We start from the raw sequence: 18,579 nt of genomic DNA on the forward strand, positions 1-18,579 counted from the left end.
TTAGTTGGCTGTCATGTGTAGTAGTTTCTTTATTTTAATTATTTACTTTAATTCATTAAAAAAACATTTTAGGTCATTTTAAGCGTAATTATTTAAGCATACTTATTTAAGAGTATTTAATTAAGAATAAGAACGTACAATTATTTAAAGCAGTTTATTAAAGATGTTTAATAATTAAATAAAAAAAATACTCTTACAAATGATATGAAAAATGTTATCAGTATAAGCTCTGAATTAAGTTTTAATGTTTCTTTACAAAGCTTCAAATATAAATTTCCAACACAAATCTTTTTATAATTTAATCAATTACAAATAGCAAAACAAACACATTTATAAGCAGTTTAATCATTAATAACATTTAATTGTGTTAAGAGTATTTTAAGCAGTTACTTTCTATTATATATTTATTTGTCTACTCTTTTAAGCAGTTTCCAATATATTACTGCAATCTTCAGTTTCTAACACTTGCATTATTACTTTGATCATTTTGAAAAGTGTTTTTTGTTTAACTATTTTTAATTATTATGCTAATATTTAATTGTAAACTGTTTAATAAGATTAAAAAAAAACTTTATATTATTTTCTTTAAAAAACTCAAAGCCCCCAATTGTTACATTAACGGACGGACTCTAAACATTAGCATTAATGTGAACACCCACTCTCATTAATTCAAAGTTTTATTGCTGGGGTTACATACATGATCATTATAGTCTGTTGGCTATATTCAAAACGGGCATGATGATAATAATAACAATAATAATAACAATATTAATAATACAATTAAGTACAGTACACAAGATGGCTGGCAGCATTTACAATTAAGCTGATGAATTTACAGCGTGAGCCGGTGTCGCAGTGACAGAACGGACGAAGGAGAGAGAGAGAGAGAGAGAGAGAGAGAGAGAGAGAGAGAGAGAGAGCGCTGGCGTACATTTCCCCTATCTCATCTCTTCTCTTGTTCGTTCCTCTTGTTTATTCACCCCTTCCAGCATCTCTCCGTCCTCGAGCTGACCACAACCAGAGGCAATCTCACCAGTCTGGCCTGCAGAACAAAGATGAAGAAGAAAGACACACAAACAAAGTTTCTTCTAGACAAGAGACTCAGTTCCTCCCGAAAATAAACCGCATGATTTGAACCGAAGGCAAATGTATCTTGTCTGAGATCACAGTGCGAAAACCGATTGACCTCGTCGTCGTCGTCGTCATTGTTGTCGGTGTCCAGCAGGATGTAGCCCGAGATGTGGCGTTTCCATGATGAGGGTGGGGAAATGGAGCTCTGGCAGGTCTGGTGGGTTTCCTTTGCCTGGTGTACCGCTGGGCTTTCTGATATACAGCCCATTTCTCAAGAACAGCCAGTTCCCACCCCTCCGTCTGTCTGTCTGTCCATCCACACCAACGTAGTGCATGTGTTAAATGAGCGTTTCGCACTCAGCTCGTCCTCTAGATTCATTCCAAAGTCTTTCCGAGACACCTCTCTCCGCACTCGCACAGCACCTCCCTCTGCTCCTCCTCCTCCTCTTCCTCTTCCTCCTCGCCTCTCCCCAGCCTTCATTCCGTCTCTCCCTCCCTCTGGCAGAAGTGAGCCAGCAGCGTGTCCAGGTCGCGCCGGTCCGCGGCGGCGTACAGTGAGCTCTCACCCATCATGCTCAGCGCCATGCGCAGGGTCGACCAGATGTTGTCGGACATCACGGTTGCTGCGGCGCCCGGCCCCCGGCCCGCCCCGCCTTCCGCGTCTCCGGCAGCCTGCCGCTGCAAAGAAAGCGCTTCCAGGAAGTGCTCCACCGCCTCCCTGTGACACAAGCAGAGACATTGAGGCAGCTTTTAAAATCCGAAGACTCCCAGAGATCAATTTCCCTGCTTGTCGATTTCTCTGCAGCACGGCTGATTTCACTCACCTGTGAGCTCCCAGGTTAACGCAGCTGATCCCCAGGTTGTAGCGGCTGCGAACAAACCCGGGCTGAAGCTCCAGCGCCTGCCTGTAGGCCGCCACGGCCTCCTCGGACCGGCTTCCGTTCGCTAGAGTAGCGCCCAGCTTATTCCACAGCAAGTAATCCTATGGAGAAACGAGTAAAATTTAACACCCAGCTACCTGAAGTCCACCTGAAACCGTAAAGCAGCACATGTACTTCAGTTATGCTATAACTGAGAACAGAGCTCGGTTCCTCCAGGTTTCTCCTGGACACCCCCCAGTCCAGCCAGCACAGCGTGGAGGATGTGTTCAACTCCATCAGCAGCAGCAGCAGCAGCAGCAGCTCACCTGATTTACCATCATTAAGCCCTGATTTACCACCAAACCAGGTGTTGATCTGAGGAGAACTCTAAATAACACTAGACTCCATGAGAGAGGAGAACTTTGGAGATGATGGAGAACCTCCACCACTTTCTGTAGGAGTGTTATTATTAGTGTTTATTACTGAGCTGATAAACACTTTAATTGACCAAAACATTTGCACATAGTGTGTGAGTGAGAGAGTGCGTACCTGTGGAGTAACCGACAGGGCAGCAGTGAAACAGTCCACAGCCTTGTCATACTCTCCACTCAAGTTGAAGAGCACCCCGAGACCGCACTGCAGCTGAGGGTCGACCCGCGTGGGGTCTGAAGCGGCCGCCGTCAGAAACAATGACTGTACCTCATTGAACAGCGCCCTGAGAAACACAGACAGAAGGATAGCGGTCATTCATGCCCTCCTTTTATTCGTACCGCTCTGAGCTCCTACCAGCAAGACCTTTCAAGGCCTTTAGAAGACGCTCTTCTCCAGAGCGACGTACAAACACCCAGGGGAAGTTCGTTCCAGCACTTTGGTGCAGCACAGAAAAAAGTCTGGACGCTCGTCTTCCGTGGATCTTAAAGGATGGCGGGTCGAGCCGAACCGTACTCGAAGCTGGAAGGGCTCTCGGTGCAGATCGGCTTTTGATCATTACCAGTATCAAGTACGGAGGGGCTGGCTGGTCCAGTCTTGGCTTTGTAGGCCAGCATCAAGGGTTTGACTCTGATGTGGGCTACAGCAGCTACAGGAAGCCAGCGATGAGAGGTGGCAGCAGCAGAGGAGGAGGAGCTGAACATGGAGCTGAACTTACTCTGGCAGCAGGGATCCGAATCTCTCTCTCTCCTTTTCCCGCTCTCGGACTTCCTCCCTCTCCTTCTCCCTCTCTCTCTGCTCAAGGATGTGCCGGTATTTGGGGTTGTGCCTAAGCCAGTCGCGGAGCGTCTCACAGGCTTGCCGGTGCAGGGATTCGTTGGTGAAGCTGACAGCCAGGGCCATCAGTGCTGTCAGGTTGTCCTTCTTCAGCTCGATACACCTGAGTGCGACACGACGAGAGGGCGAGACGGCTGTTAATGTGGGAAGACAGGCTTAAATAAGGGCTGCGTGAAGCGTTTACAGATAGATATGGTGGAAATACATGTAAAAAAACAAACAAACAAAAAAAAACACGCTTTAAAATATCTGGCTGTTTTAATACAAGTCTGCAGAGCTTCCACTGACCTGCGGAGGGCGCTGATCGCCGCAAACTCTTGCTCGTTCTCTGCTTGGCAAGTTCCCAGATACTGCCAGGCCTGTGGACATAACAGCAAATGAAACACAGGTCAGCTCACAGTCGAGGCAGGCAAGATAACCTAGTTGGTCAATATTTAGATAAATTACCTCATTATAAACCTATTTAGAGCCTTTTTCATTTAGTCATATTTCCAGTCTTTGACAAAAATAGCTTTGATTTTGTTGTTTATTTTAATTAATAAACGTTTTGCTATATCAGTTACTATTTGAGATTTTTACTAATTGATATTGAGGTGCTTTTGGACAAAAACAGCTCTGGAAATGAACCTAGCTTTGCAGGACTTCATAGAATCATCGATGGCATTTCAACAGTGGGGAGTTTGTGACCAAAATCTCGACTCTTTACAGTAAAAAAGGTTCTAAAATGGCTTAAAATGACCTCTATTCTCTGTCCTGTAGCATGTCCTGGGACGCTGCCTGGTGAAAGACTCTTGCCCTCAGAGCCTCAAGATGTAGACCCCAAATTTACAGACCTCATCAATATGGCTTTTGACTAACGTCATGCTGGAAAGGCTGGCGACGTCACCACCACCACCGGCCTTGCCGAGCAATGTAATGCTAATGCCAGCTTTACAGAAATCCAGAAATGAGAGAAAAGGAACCAAATCAAATAGAAATTCTGACCCCAAATGAGCAAGCCAAAGACCACAGTTTTGGGAGACCCCATTTACACCTGGTCAGTATCAGGACTATACCTGGACAAGGCCAAGCCATATAAACATTGGCCAGAAGTTCCAAAGAGAATATATACACGTCTTCCTAACTTTACATATTTCTCAGCCGTTTCCATTAAAAGCACCGAAGTCGACCTTCTGTAGAACATCAGGAGCAGTAAGGCCTGTGGAGTGTGGTGAAGGAAAAAACGCATCGAGGGGTCTAACCAGCTGGTTGTCCGGTTCCCTCTGCACGGCGCTCTCGAACAGTCGCACAGCTCCGGGGATGTCCCCGGCCTCCATCCTCCTCACCCCCTCTGCCAGCGGGTCCTCGTGGGACAGGTACGGATTCTCCTCCTCAAACTGATACCCCTGAGAACAATCGGATATGCATATGACATGTTAATGAACCAAGTAATCTACTGGCAGCGGGCTCAGCTCACAGGGCTTAGGAAGCACACGGGGTCCCTCGGCGTCCTCAGAAATAAGCAGATGAGCAAAGCCCTACCTTGTCGTAGGAGGTGCTAAGCATCTGGTCAAAGTCAGAAAGCCAGGGATGAGCTTCAGCATCTCTCTTAGCCATCTCCTCCCACTCCTGCTGCAGCTTCTCCCAGAAATCTACATCACTCTGAACACACACACACACACACACACTGTAATTAAGTACAGATGCATCATGATTCATTCATTCATCAGAAGATGGTTACTTTAACATATTTGTGGAGTCACGGTAATCGTTTACCACCCCGTCACACCCACTTGTTTCATCTAGAAACTATGTAGTGCTGTTTAAAACTGACATCACAAACAGAAAGTGACATCATTAGCTCTTTGGAGCAGCCCAGGACAAAACTTGCAGGGTTCTGATGTTCTTTTACTTTGTTTATATGTTACTTTATCAAGTTAGACAGGGTCCGTCAAGCTCAACCCCACCACCCCGTCACACAAACCACGCAGGAAACACTATACTATACTATTTCCAAGACAGATATTTCAAACTGATTGCCCGGCCTGCTAGGTCAGGAACTTGACCCCATTAAGAACTGCGGCCAGTTTAGGATGACATTTACCACCCCGTCACACACGTTTTGTCATGAATGCACCTCCCCCAGGATAATGAGAGGGATTTCGTTCCTGAGGTGGGAAAAGCGACGGTGTCGGGACGGTGCGGTTCTACCTCCACAGCAGCTTTGGCCTGCTGGAACTCTGGCCCTGACGTGGTGAACTCGTCCACCCAGGATTCTGCGGATTCCTCGGAGACCTGCGGACAGGACAGAGCCAATTAACAGCCTCGTTACCAACCAACCTTGCCACAGCGCCACGTTTGCACACACACACACACACACACACACACACACACACACACACACACACACACACACACAAATAGACCAGAGGACAACGTAAGTGATGAATGTGAGTGGAGGACAGGAGGACAACGAACATACAGGAAAAGAGAAAGAGGGGCTGGGGGGCTGACCGAAGAAGGAAGCGTCTTACCCTGGTTCCTCCCCCTTTCCCTCGCTCTCTACTTACACGCAGCAAGCAGACTACGCTTCTACTCAGGCGCCTGCCCTTTAACGCGAAACCAAACGGCTCGTTATTGCGCTTTCGGGAGTGGGGGGGCGGATCGAATGGGCTGCAGTCGTTTCGGCGTGGATCTGCTCTCACAGAAACGCAAGCAGGTTACTAGAGGAGAAAGCCTTGCATCACGACACTGATACTCAAGGAAGCACAGGACACTTTCAAGCTACTACGGTAGAAAGAAGTTCAAAATAGACTGAAATTAAAGTGCAACATGTGGAGGAGGGGATACCAGACTGTAACAAAGCAAAAATCAATCAATCAATAAATATACATAAGTCATTCTACGAAACAGGTGCTATTTGCGTCCGCAACGCTGGATTAGATACATCAAGCGTTTCCAGGGCCTGACTATTAATTCTTGACTTCTTGAGATATGTGAGAAAATACTACTTCTTAAATACTAACGTAAGGACCACCGCCCATGCGGCCAACGCGTTCTGAGGAAAGTGCCTGGCGCCCAGCTCTGCAGCACCAGCTACCAGACGCCTGGGCCGGCCAACACCGCTATAAGAGTTATGAGGGGAGATCAAGCGGCATCTACCCACCAGGAGACAGAGAACGGGCAACCGTGCTCTCTATGGCTCGGGATTTCCAACTCGTGACCCTGGGCCATAGTGTCTCATTGGCGCTCTCGGAGCCCCCAGGACATATTTGATCTTTTTTGAGGTCACATGGGGTCTCATTTTAAAGAGAGAGCTGAGAAGGTTCTGAACAGTTTCATATAAAACATAAGAAGATTTAACCTGGTGGTTGAAGTTTTCCACTTCAAATGCAAAGAAAATGGCATTTTAAGGTAGATCAGGAACTACGGGGTGAAATTTACCACCCCGTCACGTTTTACTGTGAATACGGCTCCCAAGCCTGAATGGAAAGGATATTATTAATAAGGATTTTGTGCCTGAGGTGGAAAAACATGTGCTATTAGAAGTAAAGCATATCAGAAGTGCTGCAAGGATAACAAGGAAGGAAACGGCGGCCGCTTCGTAGAATGACTTGAAATGAACAACAGCAGGACCACTGTATCCGTGTCGCCAAGCACCAGGGCTCCTACCTGCCTGACGAGAGAGGCCCATTTCTCGGCCTGTTTAGCTTTAGCTTGGTCATTCTTCTCTTTGCACTCTTGAGACTCCACTTGCACAGGCCCTCCCCCCGTTTGCTCCAGGAACTGGACAGCCGCCGTTATGAAAGGGGGCAAGGGCGGGAGGGAACGGGTATTTTTTTACGGGTATGGGGGGGGGGTTTGGTATCGGGTTCATCGAGGAGTTTTTGGAGATTTGGGTGTGGATGTAGGTACACGGGTCGAGAAGCGTTATAGTGGTTTCAGATAACAGGAAGAAGGAAGTGGTAGAGTGATGACATCAGCATTGACTTAGCATAGATTCACAGCGACAGATACAGCTCAGAGGGAGAAATCCAGAGCATTTGTTGGTCATTAACTGCATAAGCTACAAACCAAATGGATTTCTCCTTCGTTACACAACAACAGCACTTCGGGGGGGCACATTGGCAAGGGCATCTGTTCGCTTTCCATTGGACAAACAGCGCGGGCCCAGATGGCTGCCAGCAGGGCTGCATTCGCCTTGAGGGATGTCCTGATCCAACCCAAAAGATGATGTATTTAGACACTCCAGTGAATCTGTATTGGCTATATTGCACCCAATCCAATGCCAAACCTGCGTTGCGGCTATTTTACCACTTATAAAGTGTGGTATTAATAGCGCCCCCTATCTCTAGCAATACCCCCGACACTAGGAGGCCACTGATGCGGCATCGCCAGGCACCCGACACCCTCAGCGCCAGGTCCCCAGCTCCACCCCATCAGCCAACAGAGCCAACAATCTACCCACCTGGAGAGAGAGCACGGCCAATTGTGCTCTCTCAGACTCCGGCTGCTGATGGCAAAGCATCATGGCTCGGGATGGTGCATTAGAATTAGAACCCCAGAATTTTTAGGATTTTTTGAAATAAAATGAAGAAGACTTGCCCCGCCGTCCCTGCCGTCCCTTCGCTGCGGCACTGTGGCTGTGTCAGGACGTCCCACCTGTCCCAGCACCCAGCTATTAACTTCCGCAGTGAAGCGGAAAGGCAATGGGCACATGATGAAGGGATGGCGGGGCAGCCAATCCCCCATTCCCCCAGGTTTAGCTTTAGCTTGCCGGGTTGCTCGGGTTTAGCCTTGCGATTGGTCCAGCAGACATTAATTGGACTGTGGGAAGTGCTCTGTACATTTACACTGAGGGCCCCTGAGGAGCCAGATTCACTTCATTAGAAAGGAAAACTCAGAGTCAGGTCCCCAGGGTTTAGGTTTGGGATTGGGCGCAGAATAACCGGATCGGGACATCCCTCTCTATCCCCTTTCCAATGCTTCCTCGCTGGGAGGAGGACGTAGGGGTCGTACCTGGGAGAAGCTGGAGGCCCAGTTGTGTGCCTCCTTGGCCTGTGCTTTATCAGTGAGCTGCTTCCCTGCTCTGTCCTCCACAGTCACACTGCCCTCGCCAATCTGCCTAATGAACCGCAGGAACTATACAACAACAACAACAACACAACAACAGCAATTACACATCTACAGCTAACGGGAGGGGCATAGAGATGGTGTACGCTAGGCCACACTAATTAACACACAATAGAGCAGTGTGAGCTGGGCTCCACTTCCAACGACAGAGAGTAAACGCTGGAATGGATGAGAAAGAATGAGAGGAAGACTGACGTATTGGAAGAAACGCTCAAATGAGAGGCGGCGGCATCACAATTTCACAGATGTACAGCAACACTTTGAAGGCTGAAGCTGGAAGGTTCACCAGGGATCGTCACGTTCCTCCATGTATTCAGTCTGGTACTTTGAGCTAAAGGCTATGAGCTATATACCATCGTGTGCTTCCTTAGTTCAGATCAAGATGCTAGGCTACATTGCTAACAATGCTATTTGCTTCAAAATTTCAAGCTACATAAGGCTCCACTAACCTGTTCAAACCTGTCCAAATGTTTGTGGACACCCCTTTAAAGGAGTCTTTGGGCTAAAGGGATGTAAAGCGCTCCCCCCCCCCCCCAGAATTGAGCTGTGGAGCAGTGAAAGAACTGTGTCTATCCAGTACTTGAGGAGTTGGAGAGGAGGTGGCGTGGTGATCATCCAACATCCTGACCTCACTAATGCAAATGCAATCAAATCCTCACAGCAATGCTCCTCCAAAATCTAGTAGAAAGCCTTCCTTCTTCCTTGGACAGTAAAGACAGCAACTCTGAAAAAAGCAATACTTTTGAAATTTCGAAAGAAACTGTGAACGAGCAGGTGTCCCAATACTTTTGTCCATTTAGTCATTAAGTTATACCATAATCTAAACCACATTGATTTGCAAAAAGAATTAAGATCTGGATCCTCTTTTTGGGAGACGAGTTGAGAGTGGATGAGTTTTGGGTGTGTGTTTACGGAGAAGAGAGTGTCTGTTAGCAACATTAGCCTAGCATCTCCCGTTGTAAACAAAAGAAGCACACTTCAGATACCCAACATGTCCTGGCTGTTGACTGTATCTGGGGTCAGTCATGGTCAGTCGTGGTTATTTGACATTACACCTGGTATTTCACCTGGTCCTGAATGTCACCACATGTGTTCTGACGGTGTGGCTGGAGGGGGGAAGGTCTTGCAAAAATGCCCCGCGGTTGGCGTAAATGTGCGAGCTGTTAAAAGCATTTCAGATCCCCATCCTGACCAGGTGCTTTGAAAGATCAGATCACAGTGTCTCTACAAGACTGATTAGACGCCATTCACACCTGTACTTAACACCTGTCCACTTATAATCCAATTACCCAATACTTGCGTTAATGGCAGGTGTGAACAGGGCCGGAACTCCTGCAATTAAAACACAGACCTTAATTTGTAAATTTGGTCGTTCGTGAAGTACAAGGCTAAACTTGTGGATCTGAAGAGAGTGAGACAGTTCATTCAGGCCTTTAGAGTCCCAAAAGCGTCCGAGCATTAAGATAATTCATAAATGGCAGAGTAAGCATCAGCATTAACACTCTCTCTACCAGTTAACACCATGATATCTTTGGGAAACTGGGCCTAAGCTGATATTCTGCCACCAGGATGTAACTCAAATGCTGCAAACCTTCTATGCATGGACTGTGTGCACTTCTTAGGGCACTTCTTAGGGCACCTGATATAAAAAAAACATTAGCAATAATAATTTATTCAGAAGATTTATCCATATTAAGCCCTGAAAATATAAAAAAAAGTGTTACAGGGTACAGGTGAGACCCAGAAGATATGACACAAAAAACCAGACATGCTCACCTCTGTGTTCTGTAGCTTGGGGTCATCAACCTTTGCTAGAAGTTCATTGGCTGTTTGTTTCAGCTCCTCCCCTGCTTCGTATTCCTTTGTCCTGAGAAATTATAACTTATTTAGGTTTAAAGTCAAACTAAACATGTGATTTAACCCCTTAAAGCCCTTAAAGTGAATGACTACTGTACAGCCTTTAAGATTACCAGATTACTTCATGGTAATAGAATCCCACAGGGTTCTATTTTAGGGCCTATGAAACTGATATAGATGATGACAGTAATGAAGTGTGGCATCAAATATAAGAAGTTTAAAGGGTTTACGGTGTTTAAACAATAATATCTGACCTTTTTTACCCTCAAGAAAGGCTACATATTTATGATATTTAAAGTACTATTCATCAAGTTGCATGACTGCGCACCCCTTGGAACGCCATCACTAGTGTCGGAGGCATTGCGTGTAATGGAGGGTGGAGGGGGGGGGCGTACGGATTGGGTAATTGGCAGCCCAAATTAAAGAGAAATTGGGGGAAATATTAATATTTAAATTTTAGATTTTTAGATATTGCTTAGAATCGTCTATGTTTACCCTGATAAAGTTTGCAAATGAACTTGCAGGAGTATTAGATATGACTCTATTGGGTGGGTGAAAACGCTGGATTGGACAACTGCACTCCGTCCCTGCAGGACCTGCTTCTCTCTTCAACCGCAAAAATGCTCTGTTTAGATTCCTCTCAGGCCTCAAGGTTAACATTGCCTCCTTTGGTTGAAGTGGGAAGCGGCTGAAGGGCTCCGTATCGGCGGAGCAGTTTCACCAACCTGACCTGACCTGACCTCGCCTCATCCGTTAACCCTTAAATGTTTCTCCAACTTTCGCTTTCAGCTGCCACTTCTTTCTCTCTCACCATTCCTTCTCTTGCTCCTTCTCTCCCAGGTCGCCCAACCACAGCTTCTCCTCCGACTGCTCCAGATACTCCTCAGCCCATCGCCCAGGGTCTGAGAACGAGACAGATGGAAAAACAAAAAGAGAGAGAGAGAGAGAGCGAGAGAGAGGGGGAATAAGATGTTCCGATCTAATTTATAAATCTTCTCCCTACGGCCTTTTTTTTTTTTTTCATCAGTCGGCCAAGTCACAAAACCACACAAGCCAGTGTGTCGGAGATTACCAAGGAAGCAAACTTCAGAAGCTGTTTACATCTCGGATTAACGGGAATATGTCGTGATCGGACCCTGTTTGGACGTTACGACCACACGGAAAGCCTAGTGTAAACACACCCAGGACGCACTGTGGTCGGATTACAGATCACTGCGCTCGGAGACAAATCTCGAGCATATTTAATATTTTATTCCGTGTCTGGATACGGTTAGGCCAGCGGAAATCCGTCTGCCGAAAAAGCCAACAAGAATGAATGTTACTGTTATGAATTACTGGTTTCTCTCTGTCTCTCTCGCTCGCTCACGCTCTCGGTCAGTGTCAGTATCTGTGTGTGCACGAGTTTGCGTGCGCTCGTACTTGTGGCTCGAATTTACCAGTAGATGCCTGAAAGTTCTCTTGTGGTTAATTAAACAGTCCCTCACATGCTGTGATGAAGCCATTGAGGGAATATTAGAATCCTCCTGCTGGAGCCTCCATCTCCCCGAGCCGGACCACTTTGATGAGAAATTGTCGTTTATAGGACGTAAAACCAAAAGGATGTTTTGTAGGAAAGGAACACTGGGAAAGAACTTTATGGAAAAGTGTGAACCGAGCAATCAGCAGCTGGAATCAGAGAGAGCACAACCGGGTGGGTTGATGCAGATGCAGCGGGGGTATGCAGTGCTTCCCTCCAGGTGTGTCGTTTGCCTGGTGTTGTTCCTTGGGTGGGTACATGTGGGTTGGGTAACTGGCGGTCCAAATTAAGGAGGAATTGGGCGAAAAAATTTGATTTAAAAAAAATAAACATATTGATATTAATATTTAATAATTGTGGACAGAATTAACCTTACATGTTAATGGCAGGTGTAAACAGGCTCTGTCATCAAACACGCTGTGTTGCTATAAATAGACTGATGCCCTCAGTCATGTAGAGACTAACCGGTCACTTCGTTGATGAACTCCCGGGTCCAGTCAGCGTCCGCTGTGTCGAGACCTGCCTGACCAGGAGAAGTGGCAGAGTCGGCTCCGGACAGGAACTCTGCAGCCCAGTCGCCGGACAGCGCCAGGGCAGCTACGTCTGGAGCTGAAACCAGAAGGTAATGACTTGTTCCTTGTATCTCATAAAATAATCAATCAATCAACCATCGAATCAGCAATTTTACACAGTATCAGGAAGGACGTCTGGGCTAGCTGAGCCTTTCCCCACCATATTAGGGATGTCTGATAGGTGAGGAGGTGGGAGGTGGCGATGAATCGTGATTATTAATGGGTAATAACGTTTGTCCCGCCCACTGGTACATGCTGACTCCCATCGTCGCTGATTCCGGGTGGGGAATTGTGGTCCTACAGCAGCATAAATGATTAAATATTAAGTAATTATACTATATTAATCATAGTCATCATTTATTAAATTATTATAATTAGATTTTAGTAAATTATTCATACTGATGTTTATGTATTTATTAAAAAGTTAGTAATAAAGTACATTAAGTATCAGCCTCCTCCTTTCACCCCGTTTGTTCTTCAGTGGTCAGGAGCCCACAGGACTGACCACCACAGAGCAGACTGTAGTTTTTTTTTTTGGGTGGTGGGTCATTCTCAGCACTGTGGTGGCACTGACTGACATGATGGTGGTGGTGGTGGCGAGTGTGCTGGTACGAGTGGATCAGACACAGCAGTGCTGCTGGACTGAGAATAGTCCACCAATCAGAAATATCCAGCTGACAGCGTCCTGTGAGCACTGGCGACGGACTAGAGGATGACCAAAACAAACTGGGCAGAAGCAGATACAGATCTTCTAATAGAGAGTGGACAGTGAGTGGACAGACAGACACAGCGTTTAAACACTGTGATCCACTACTCGTACCACCAGCGCAAACACACACTACTAACACACTCGCCACCACCACCACCATGTCAGTCAGGGTCACTGCAGTGCTGAGAATGATGACCCACCACCCGAAAATACTACAGTCTGCTCTGTGGTGGTCAGTCCTGTGGGTTCCTGACCACTGAAGAACTAACAGGGTGAGAGGAGGAGGCTGATAGATAACGGAGTCTGCAGAGAAACAGATAGAGATAGTCTGGACCTGTAGATCTACACAGTGCTCCTGTATGGATATGGTCAGTGGAGCTGAGTGGTATTAATGTTTTGGCTGATCGGTTTGTGTGTACATATACAGATATGATGAACTGTGCTACAGAGACAGTCTGGAGTAAATATGTATATGAGCTTCACAGAGGTTCCAGCAGTCTTTCTGCCTCTACCATCCCCATAAACAGGGGAAGAATCTGATCCTGGGTCAGCTCATTACATAAATATTTTCCTTCCCCTCCTCCGAGTGCTCGCCGTCTGATGACTCACACACTGGCAGCATCTAAACTCCCAACAGTGACACAAACTTTCCTGACCTTCTGGAACAGAGACAGCATTTTCTTTACATCTGTGGCTATAAATCAGGGACCCCCGGGGACCCCCGTGTCCGACGTGCGTGTGCGTGCGTGCTACCTCTCTGTGGGGCCTGTCTGTAGCTTTGCTGGTCGATTTGCTGCATCTCCTCCAGAAGCTGGCCCATGTCGAAGCTGTGAGGAGGCCGAGGGGGAGCCTGGAGAAACTCGCTCACCAGCTGCAAATAAAGGTGCGGTCAGTGAGTTGGGGAAAAGCCCAGCTGTCAATCATAGCATTTCACGTTTCCCAAGACACCGTTTCTGACTTGTTTAGCACATTATGGGCTTGATAACAAATGTGTGAGGCTTTTCTGCTGCATACTCGGAAGGCCGCCGCCCACTGCTTTATAATAGGGCGTCATTAATTGAGGCGGAGTGGCAGAATCAGCAGAGCTGGACTCTCAGCCTATAGGGGGTGTGAGTTTACTCACGCTGTGCCTTACGCTGTGCTAACGCTCTACGGAAGTTTGGAGGAGCCGCAGGAGTCATTTAGTGTAAAATCCTGTAGTATTACTCAACCGCCTCAGTCCACATGCTTCTCTACCTTCAGATCAAGCTTCTGAAGCTCTCAGCTTGTCCAGAAATGCACGTCTATCGCGGTCTGTCCATGAGGAGGCGCTTAAGGTGCGATTTATTTAGTATGCATTTACAGCAGTGGAGTGAAAGTAAATTACGCTTTCCAAACTGTAGAGGGAGCCCAGGAGCTCAACCCAATTCTGTACAATCAAGCGCTTTAATTAAAAGGTATATTAAATATTCGTATAATGTAACAATCTAATAATAACAATGGTATTAAATTGAAAATAATCATATATATATATTTATCATAAAAAAACTTGAGACATAAGAGAACAAGGACTTTTACTGGCAAACTTGTGCTAATGTATTTCAGTTATGTATACGGTCACTGTCAAAAGCAAAAACCTTGTATCTTCAAACTTGCCACTTTTGGATTTTGGAGAATTTCTATTGGTCCATTCATTATAAACAACTGACAACTGTCAGATTCATAATGTGTCAAAGAGTTAAAAACAATGGAAAAAAACAAAAGTACAGTTTTTCAAGGGTTTTTGCTGGACAGCGCCGATATACACATGATGTCCCGCATCCGAATCAGTCAATCAGTCAACTGAACGCATCTCTTCTTCAGTGTATTTCAGTGGGACGTGCTAAAATCCCAGTCTAACCCCAGATTCAAAGTGAACAGACTGAAGCAAACTGAAACAAAAGATACCTCTTCCTCCGTGGCGATCTCAATCGGTGTGGGGGGAATCTGAGGGGAAACACAGAGAAAGACAGTTGAAGCATTTCAGACATCAGATTTCAAATAAGGACCAGAACCGGGACTAATATTACTGCTACTCTCGCTTCTGAACAGCACACACTGGTGGAAAAATGACTATTCACTAAACATTCGGAATGTCTTCTAAATACAAGCCCTGTTTTAATATTCGGAAAAGTAAAAAAACAAAAACAAAAACACATTCACTATCTAAAACAGTAGTTAGAGTTTAAAAAAAATACTTTAAAATAAAATAAAAATAATTAAATACAAGTGTTAAGTTGTTTGTTAAGTGTGGTAATGTTGTAGGGCTGAACAGGCTTTAAGTAATCTACTATTCTTACTATTCTAACTAGTGCAGTTTCAAACATATCTATGTATTCACGGTGGGCAGCACAGTGAAAGCGCGAATGAACCGAAATAGGCTGTGAACACATCACAGTTTCTGCTCTGCCTTCATGGTAACCAGCCCTAACCCTCCACTAATCGCTAATTCTGCACTCAGTGTTTTGTCTCACATATTTGTACAATGTGGAAAAGTAACTCCTAGGGGGAGCAGAGTAAACACCACTAACCACGCTGAGAGCCCATCACTCAGCCCAGTACAGTGAGTATCTCAGCCGGGGCTCGAAACAGGTAAATGTGGTTGATTTTTAAAAAGTAGAAGCCCTGCATTAGGATGCATTACCTAGCTTGCTTTGAAAAAACATGAATGTGGCATCCAACCCCGCCTTCGGCGATCGGTATCAGCCTGGACAGCACTGATCGGTCCACTGCCAAGGTTCTCCTCATGGAGTCTAGTATTATTTAGAGTTCTCCTCACATCAACCTCCACCACCTGGTTTTCGGTAAATCAGGGCTTAATGATGGTAAATCAGGTGAGCTGCTGCTGCTGCTGATGATGATGGAGCTGAACACATCCTCCACGCTGTGCTGGCTGGACTTGGGGGCGTCCAAGAGAAACCTGGAGGAACCGAGCTCTGTTCTTCAGACTAGCTCACCGACAAGATCTCACTACTTTCTTTCTTCACTACTGGATTTATGTTCACCTGCTTTATCTGTTCTGATGAGATCTGGAGCTTCTACTGTAGAAACTCTCTGACTGATGAGAGACAGGGGTTATAATAATGTGATTAGGTGCCTATACATACAGTTACACAGTTATTATATAGTGTATCCTACTGCAGTTATACATGCCAGCCCAAACCTCCTGCAAATGGTAAACAAACAATGGAAGGCACTAAAACTTACTGTGGGCGTGGACCTATGTCTCCAAGCTCCACCCTCTTGGGTCATGTGACCCGTGAGCTTCATGAGGGGATTGGCTCCCCCACATTCCGCCTCCACCAGCTCCCGCATCGCCATGACAACGCAGGGTCAGGATGGCTCCGACAAGCACCCGGGAGATTCTGGAAAAAGAGCGAAGGTGACGAGCGTTAAATACACTGCATCTTCATCATCATCATCATCATCCTCATCATCATCATCATGACCGTCTTCCTCTTCGTTATCTCTATCTGACCCTCCAGCCTAATCTGAATCTGTCCACCGGCATCAACATATGGTGCATAAGCTGATTACGACTAAAACGATTAGACCGAGAAGTCTCCAAGAACCTCATGCTGAAAAGTACACTGCATGGACAAAAGTATTGGGACACCTGTTCATTCAGGGCTTCTTCTGAATCCATCCAGTTTGGTTTGGAGGAACTGTCGCTACTGTCCTGGATGGAAAGCTTTGCTTTTTTATTATTTTTTTTTTTACTAGATTTTGGAGGTGCATTGCTGTGAGGATCTGGTTGCACCCTACCCTACTCATGCCAAAAAACGTATTGGATGTATTGGAACCGATAGTATAGCAGCTGAATGCATTTGTTAGAAGGGGTGTCCGCAAATATTTGGACAGGCAGGGTATTTGGCAATTGATTCCATCTTTTTTTTTTAGACACTAAGCCATGTCTACACTGCCTGGATTGCAGCTCACTCGTTACGGTGGTGAATTTGGCTCGTTTTTGGAATTGGTCCGTTCCACCTTAAATGGTGCAGCAGTTCCATTCTGGCGCCTCAGGCGCCAGAATGGAACTGCTGCACCATTTAAGGTGGAACGGACCAATTCCAAAAACGAGCCAAATTCACCTCCCACAAATGATCCCAAATTCAACCCTGTCAACAAACCTAGCCCAAAAACACACCGACACGATACCTCACACAAAAACCAAGCATTTTTATAACCTAACAGCCATCTCATCCAGCTCAATATGCACATCCAGCGATCCACAGGAGGGCACTTCCAAGAAGGGTGCGAGTCAGCACCGAGGGCACATATTAAGGGCAGCTGCGCCTGTTTTAGCTGCCTATTAAGTGTGCAAACGTTCAAAAAAACATCCAGACGACCCTAACTCGTATTATTTGAGCCTAAATAAGTTTCTAAAGCAGTTCCTCGGCTATATGAGTTCATAAACTCACCGCTCGCCCACAGCACCAGCCGATGTGGCCGCTCCAGTCAGTAACGCCGTTCGTAGCTACGGCTAACTACAGCAGCCGCTCGGTTAGCTTAGCAACCTGCCCCGCAAATATGACGCACCGAGGGTCACCTGTGGGCTACTTACAAAAGAGAGGCGATTAAGAAGCGACTGGCCGCTAGACGAGCCACTGGGCACGTCCTGTACCGGTCAACTCGCCGGGCAAATCTTTGTTTATTCACCTGAGGCGCTAGTAAGTGAGGGCTCTGCATGAATCAAACGACACGAAAGTGGTATTCACGAACGCGAGTTACGGCGCGTGGGGCGCCAGCTTCTCCACACACGCCAGGCGGTTGGTGCGTAGCTTACGTGAAATTCCTAAAATGACAGCAGAGGCACGACGGCGAAGAAGCGACGGTGAAAAACACAGTCTGCTCGAGCGTGCGGTTTAAAGAATGTGTAATATAGTGAAATAAACACTTTTTAAGCTGTTAAGTTGTTTAATTTGAGGGTTTTTGTTATTTAGGGAGGGTGTTTTTTTTTTTTTTTTTAAGTACAGACGTCATATGTGCTCAAGGACGGACTCAAAGTCCACTCTCGCCGCAGCCAAAGCGTTACAGCGAGGTGCTTTTAAAGGGGAATCATCCTAAATGAAAGTTTGGACTCGAATGAATCCTTATGATTGATCAGTTATCGACAGCGAGTTTGGTGTGAAATTATTGGTTCGTTGTGGAGAAATCGACCGATGAAGATTTCATCACAGTGGTGGTGAATGGAACCCGGTGTCTGCATGACTGCAGCACGCACATATACGTGTTTTATTTACTGTTCGAAGCCAACAATGAACCCACACGTGTCTTTTTGAGATTTATATACAATGTTGATTAAGGTAAAATAGAGGTACCGCAGCATCCGGTCCAACACGACCAGACTCTGCAACAGCTTCTTCCCCCAAGCCATCAGACTCCTCAACACAACTCAACTTCTGACCTGATGTCTTTTCTGTTACATGCACACACTCTCTCTCTCTCTCTCTCTCTCTCTCTCTCTCTCTCTCTCTCTCTCTCTCTCTCTGTGTGTGTTCTGAGAGATGCTTTTGGACATTGGGTCTTGGGTATCTATTCAGATCAGACGTTGGTGACAGTCCAAATCAAGTCTTTGTTAGCCGCATTAGCCTAGCA

At 46.2% G+C, this 18,579-nt stretch overlaps 1 protein-coding gene across 5 annotated transcripts; it reads right to left on the reverse strand.

The window, feature by feature from the left end:
- Positions 1-659: 659 nt before the first annotated feature.
- Positions 660-17,683, reverse strand: pex5 (peroxisomal biogenesis factor 5). Of its 5 annotated transcripts, none has more exons than XM_072680560.1 (17): positions 17,403-17,676; positions 16,189-16,346; positions 14,890-14,928; positions 13,717-13,834; positions 12,148-12,291; positions 10,978-11,068; positions 10,086-10,176; positions 8,196-8,318; positions 6,849-6,962; positions 5,388-5,471; positions 4,719-4,838; positions 4,439-4,582; positions 3,486-3,556; positions 3,079-3,300; positions 2,481-2,646; positions 1,896-2,053; positions 660-1,789 (listed from the first exon to the last, which is right to left on the reverse strand). In XM_072680560.1, the coding sequence occupies exons 2-17, from the start codon at positions 16,300-16,302 to the stop codon at positions 1,549-1,551; spliced, it is 2,040 nt and encodes a 679-aa protein (XP_072536661.1). In that variant the 5' UTR covers positions 16,303-16,346; positions 17,403-17,676; the 3' UTR covers positions 660-1,548. The 5 variants fall into 5 exon arrangements, with proteins under 5 accessions (XP_072536661.1, XP_072536656.1, XP_072536659.1 ...); XM_072680555.1 differs by lacking the exon at positions 6,849-6,962 and having other exon boundaries at positions 17,403-17,537; positions 17,641-17,664; XM_072680558.1 differs by lacking the exon at positions 6,849-6,962 and having other exon boundaries at positions 17,641-17,683.
- Positions 17,684-18,579: the final 896 nt, after the last annotated feature.

Source organism: Salminus brasiliensis, chromosome 5 (genome assembly GCF_030463535.1).
Source record: "Salminus brasiliensis chromosome 5, fSalBra1.hap2, whole genome shotgun sequence".
In the NCBI taxonomy this organism is placed as follows: Eukaryota; Metazoa; Chordata; class Actinopteri; order Characiformes; family Bryconidae; genus Salminus; species Salminus brasiliensis.

Coding starts and splice junctions, on each gene's coding strand:
- pex5 (XM_072680560.1), bottom strand. CDS start 16,302: ATGGCGATGCGGGAGCTGGTGGAGGCGGAATGTGGGGGAGCCAATCCC. Junction 3,301..3,485: donor GCGATCAGCGCCCTCCGCAG/GTCAGTGGAAGC, acceptor TGTCGCACTCAG/GTGTATCGAGCTGAAGAAGG. Junction 2,647..3,078: donor TTCGGATCCCTGCTGCCAGA/GTAAGTTCAGCT, acceptor TGTGTTTCTCAG/GGCGCTGTTCAATGAGGTAC.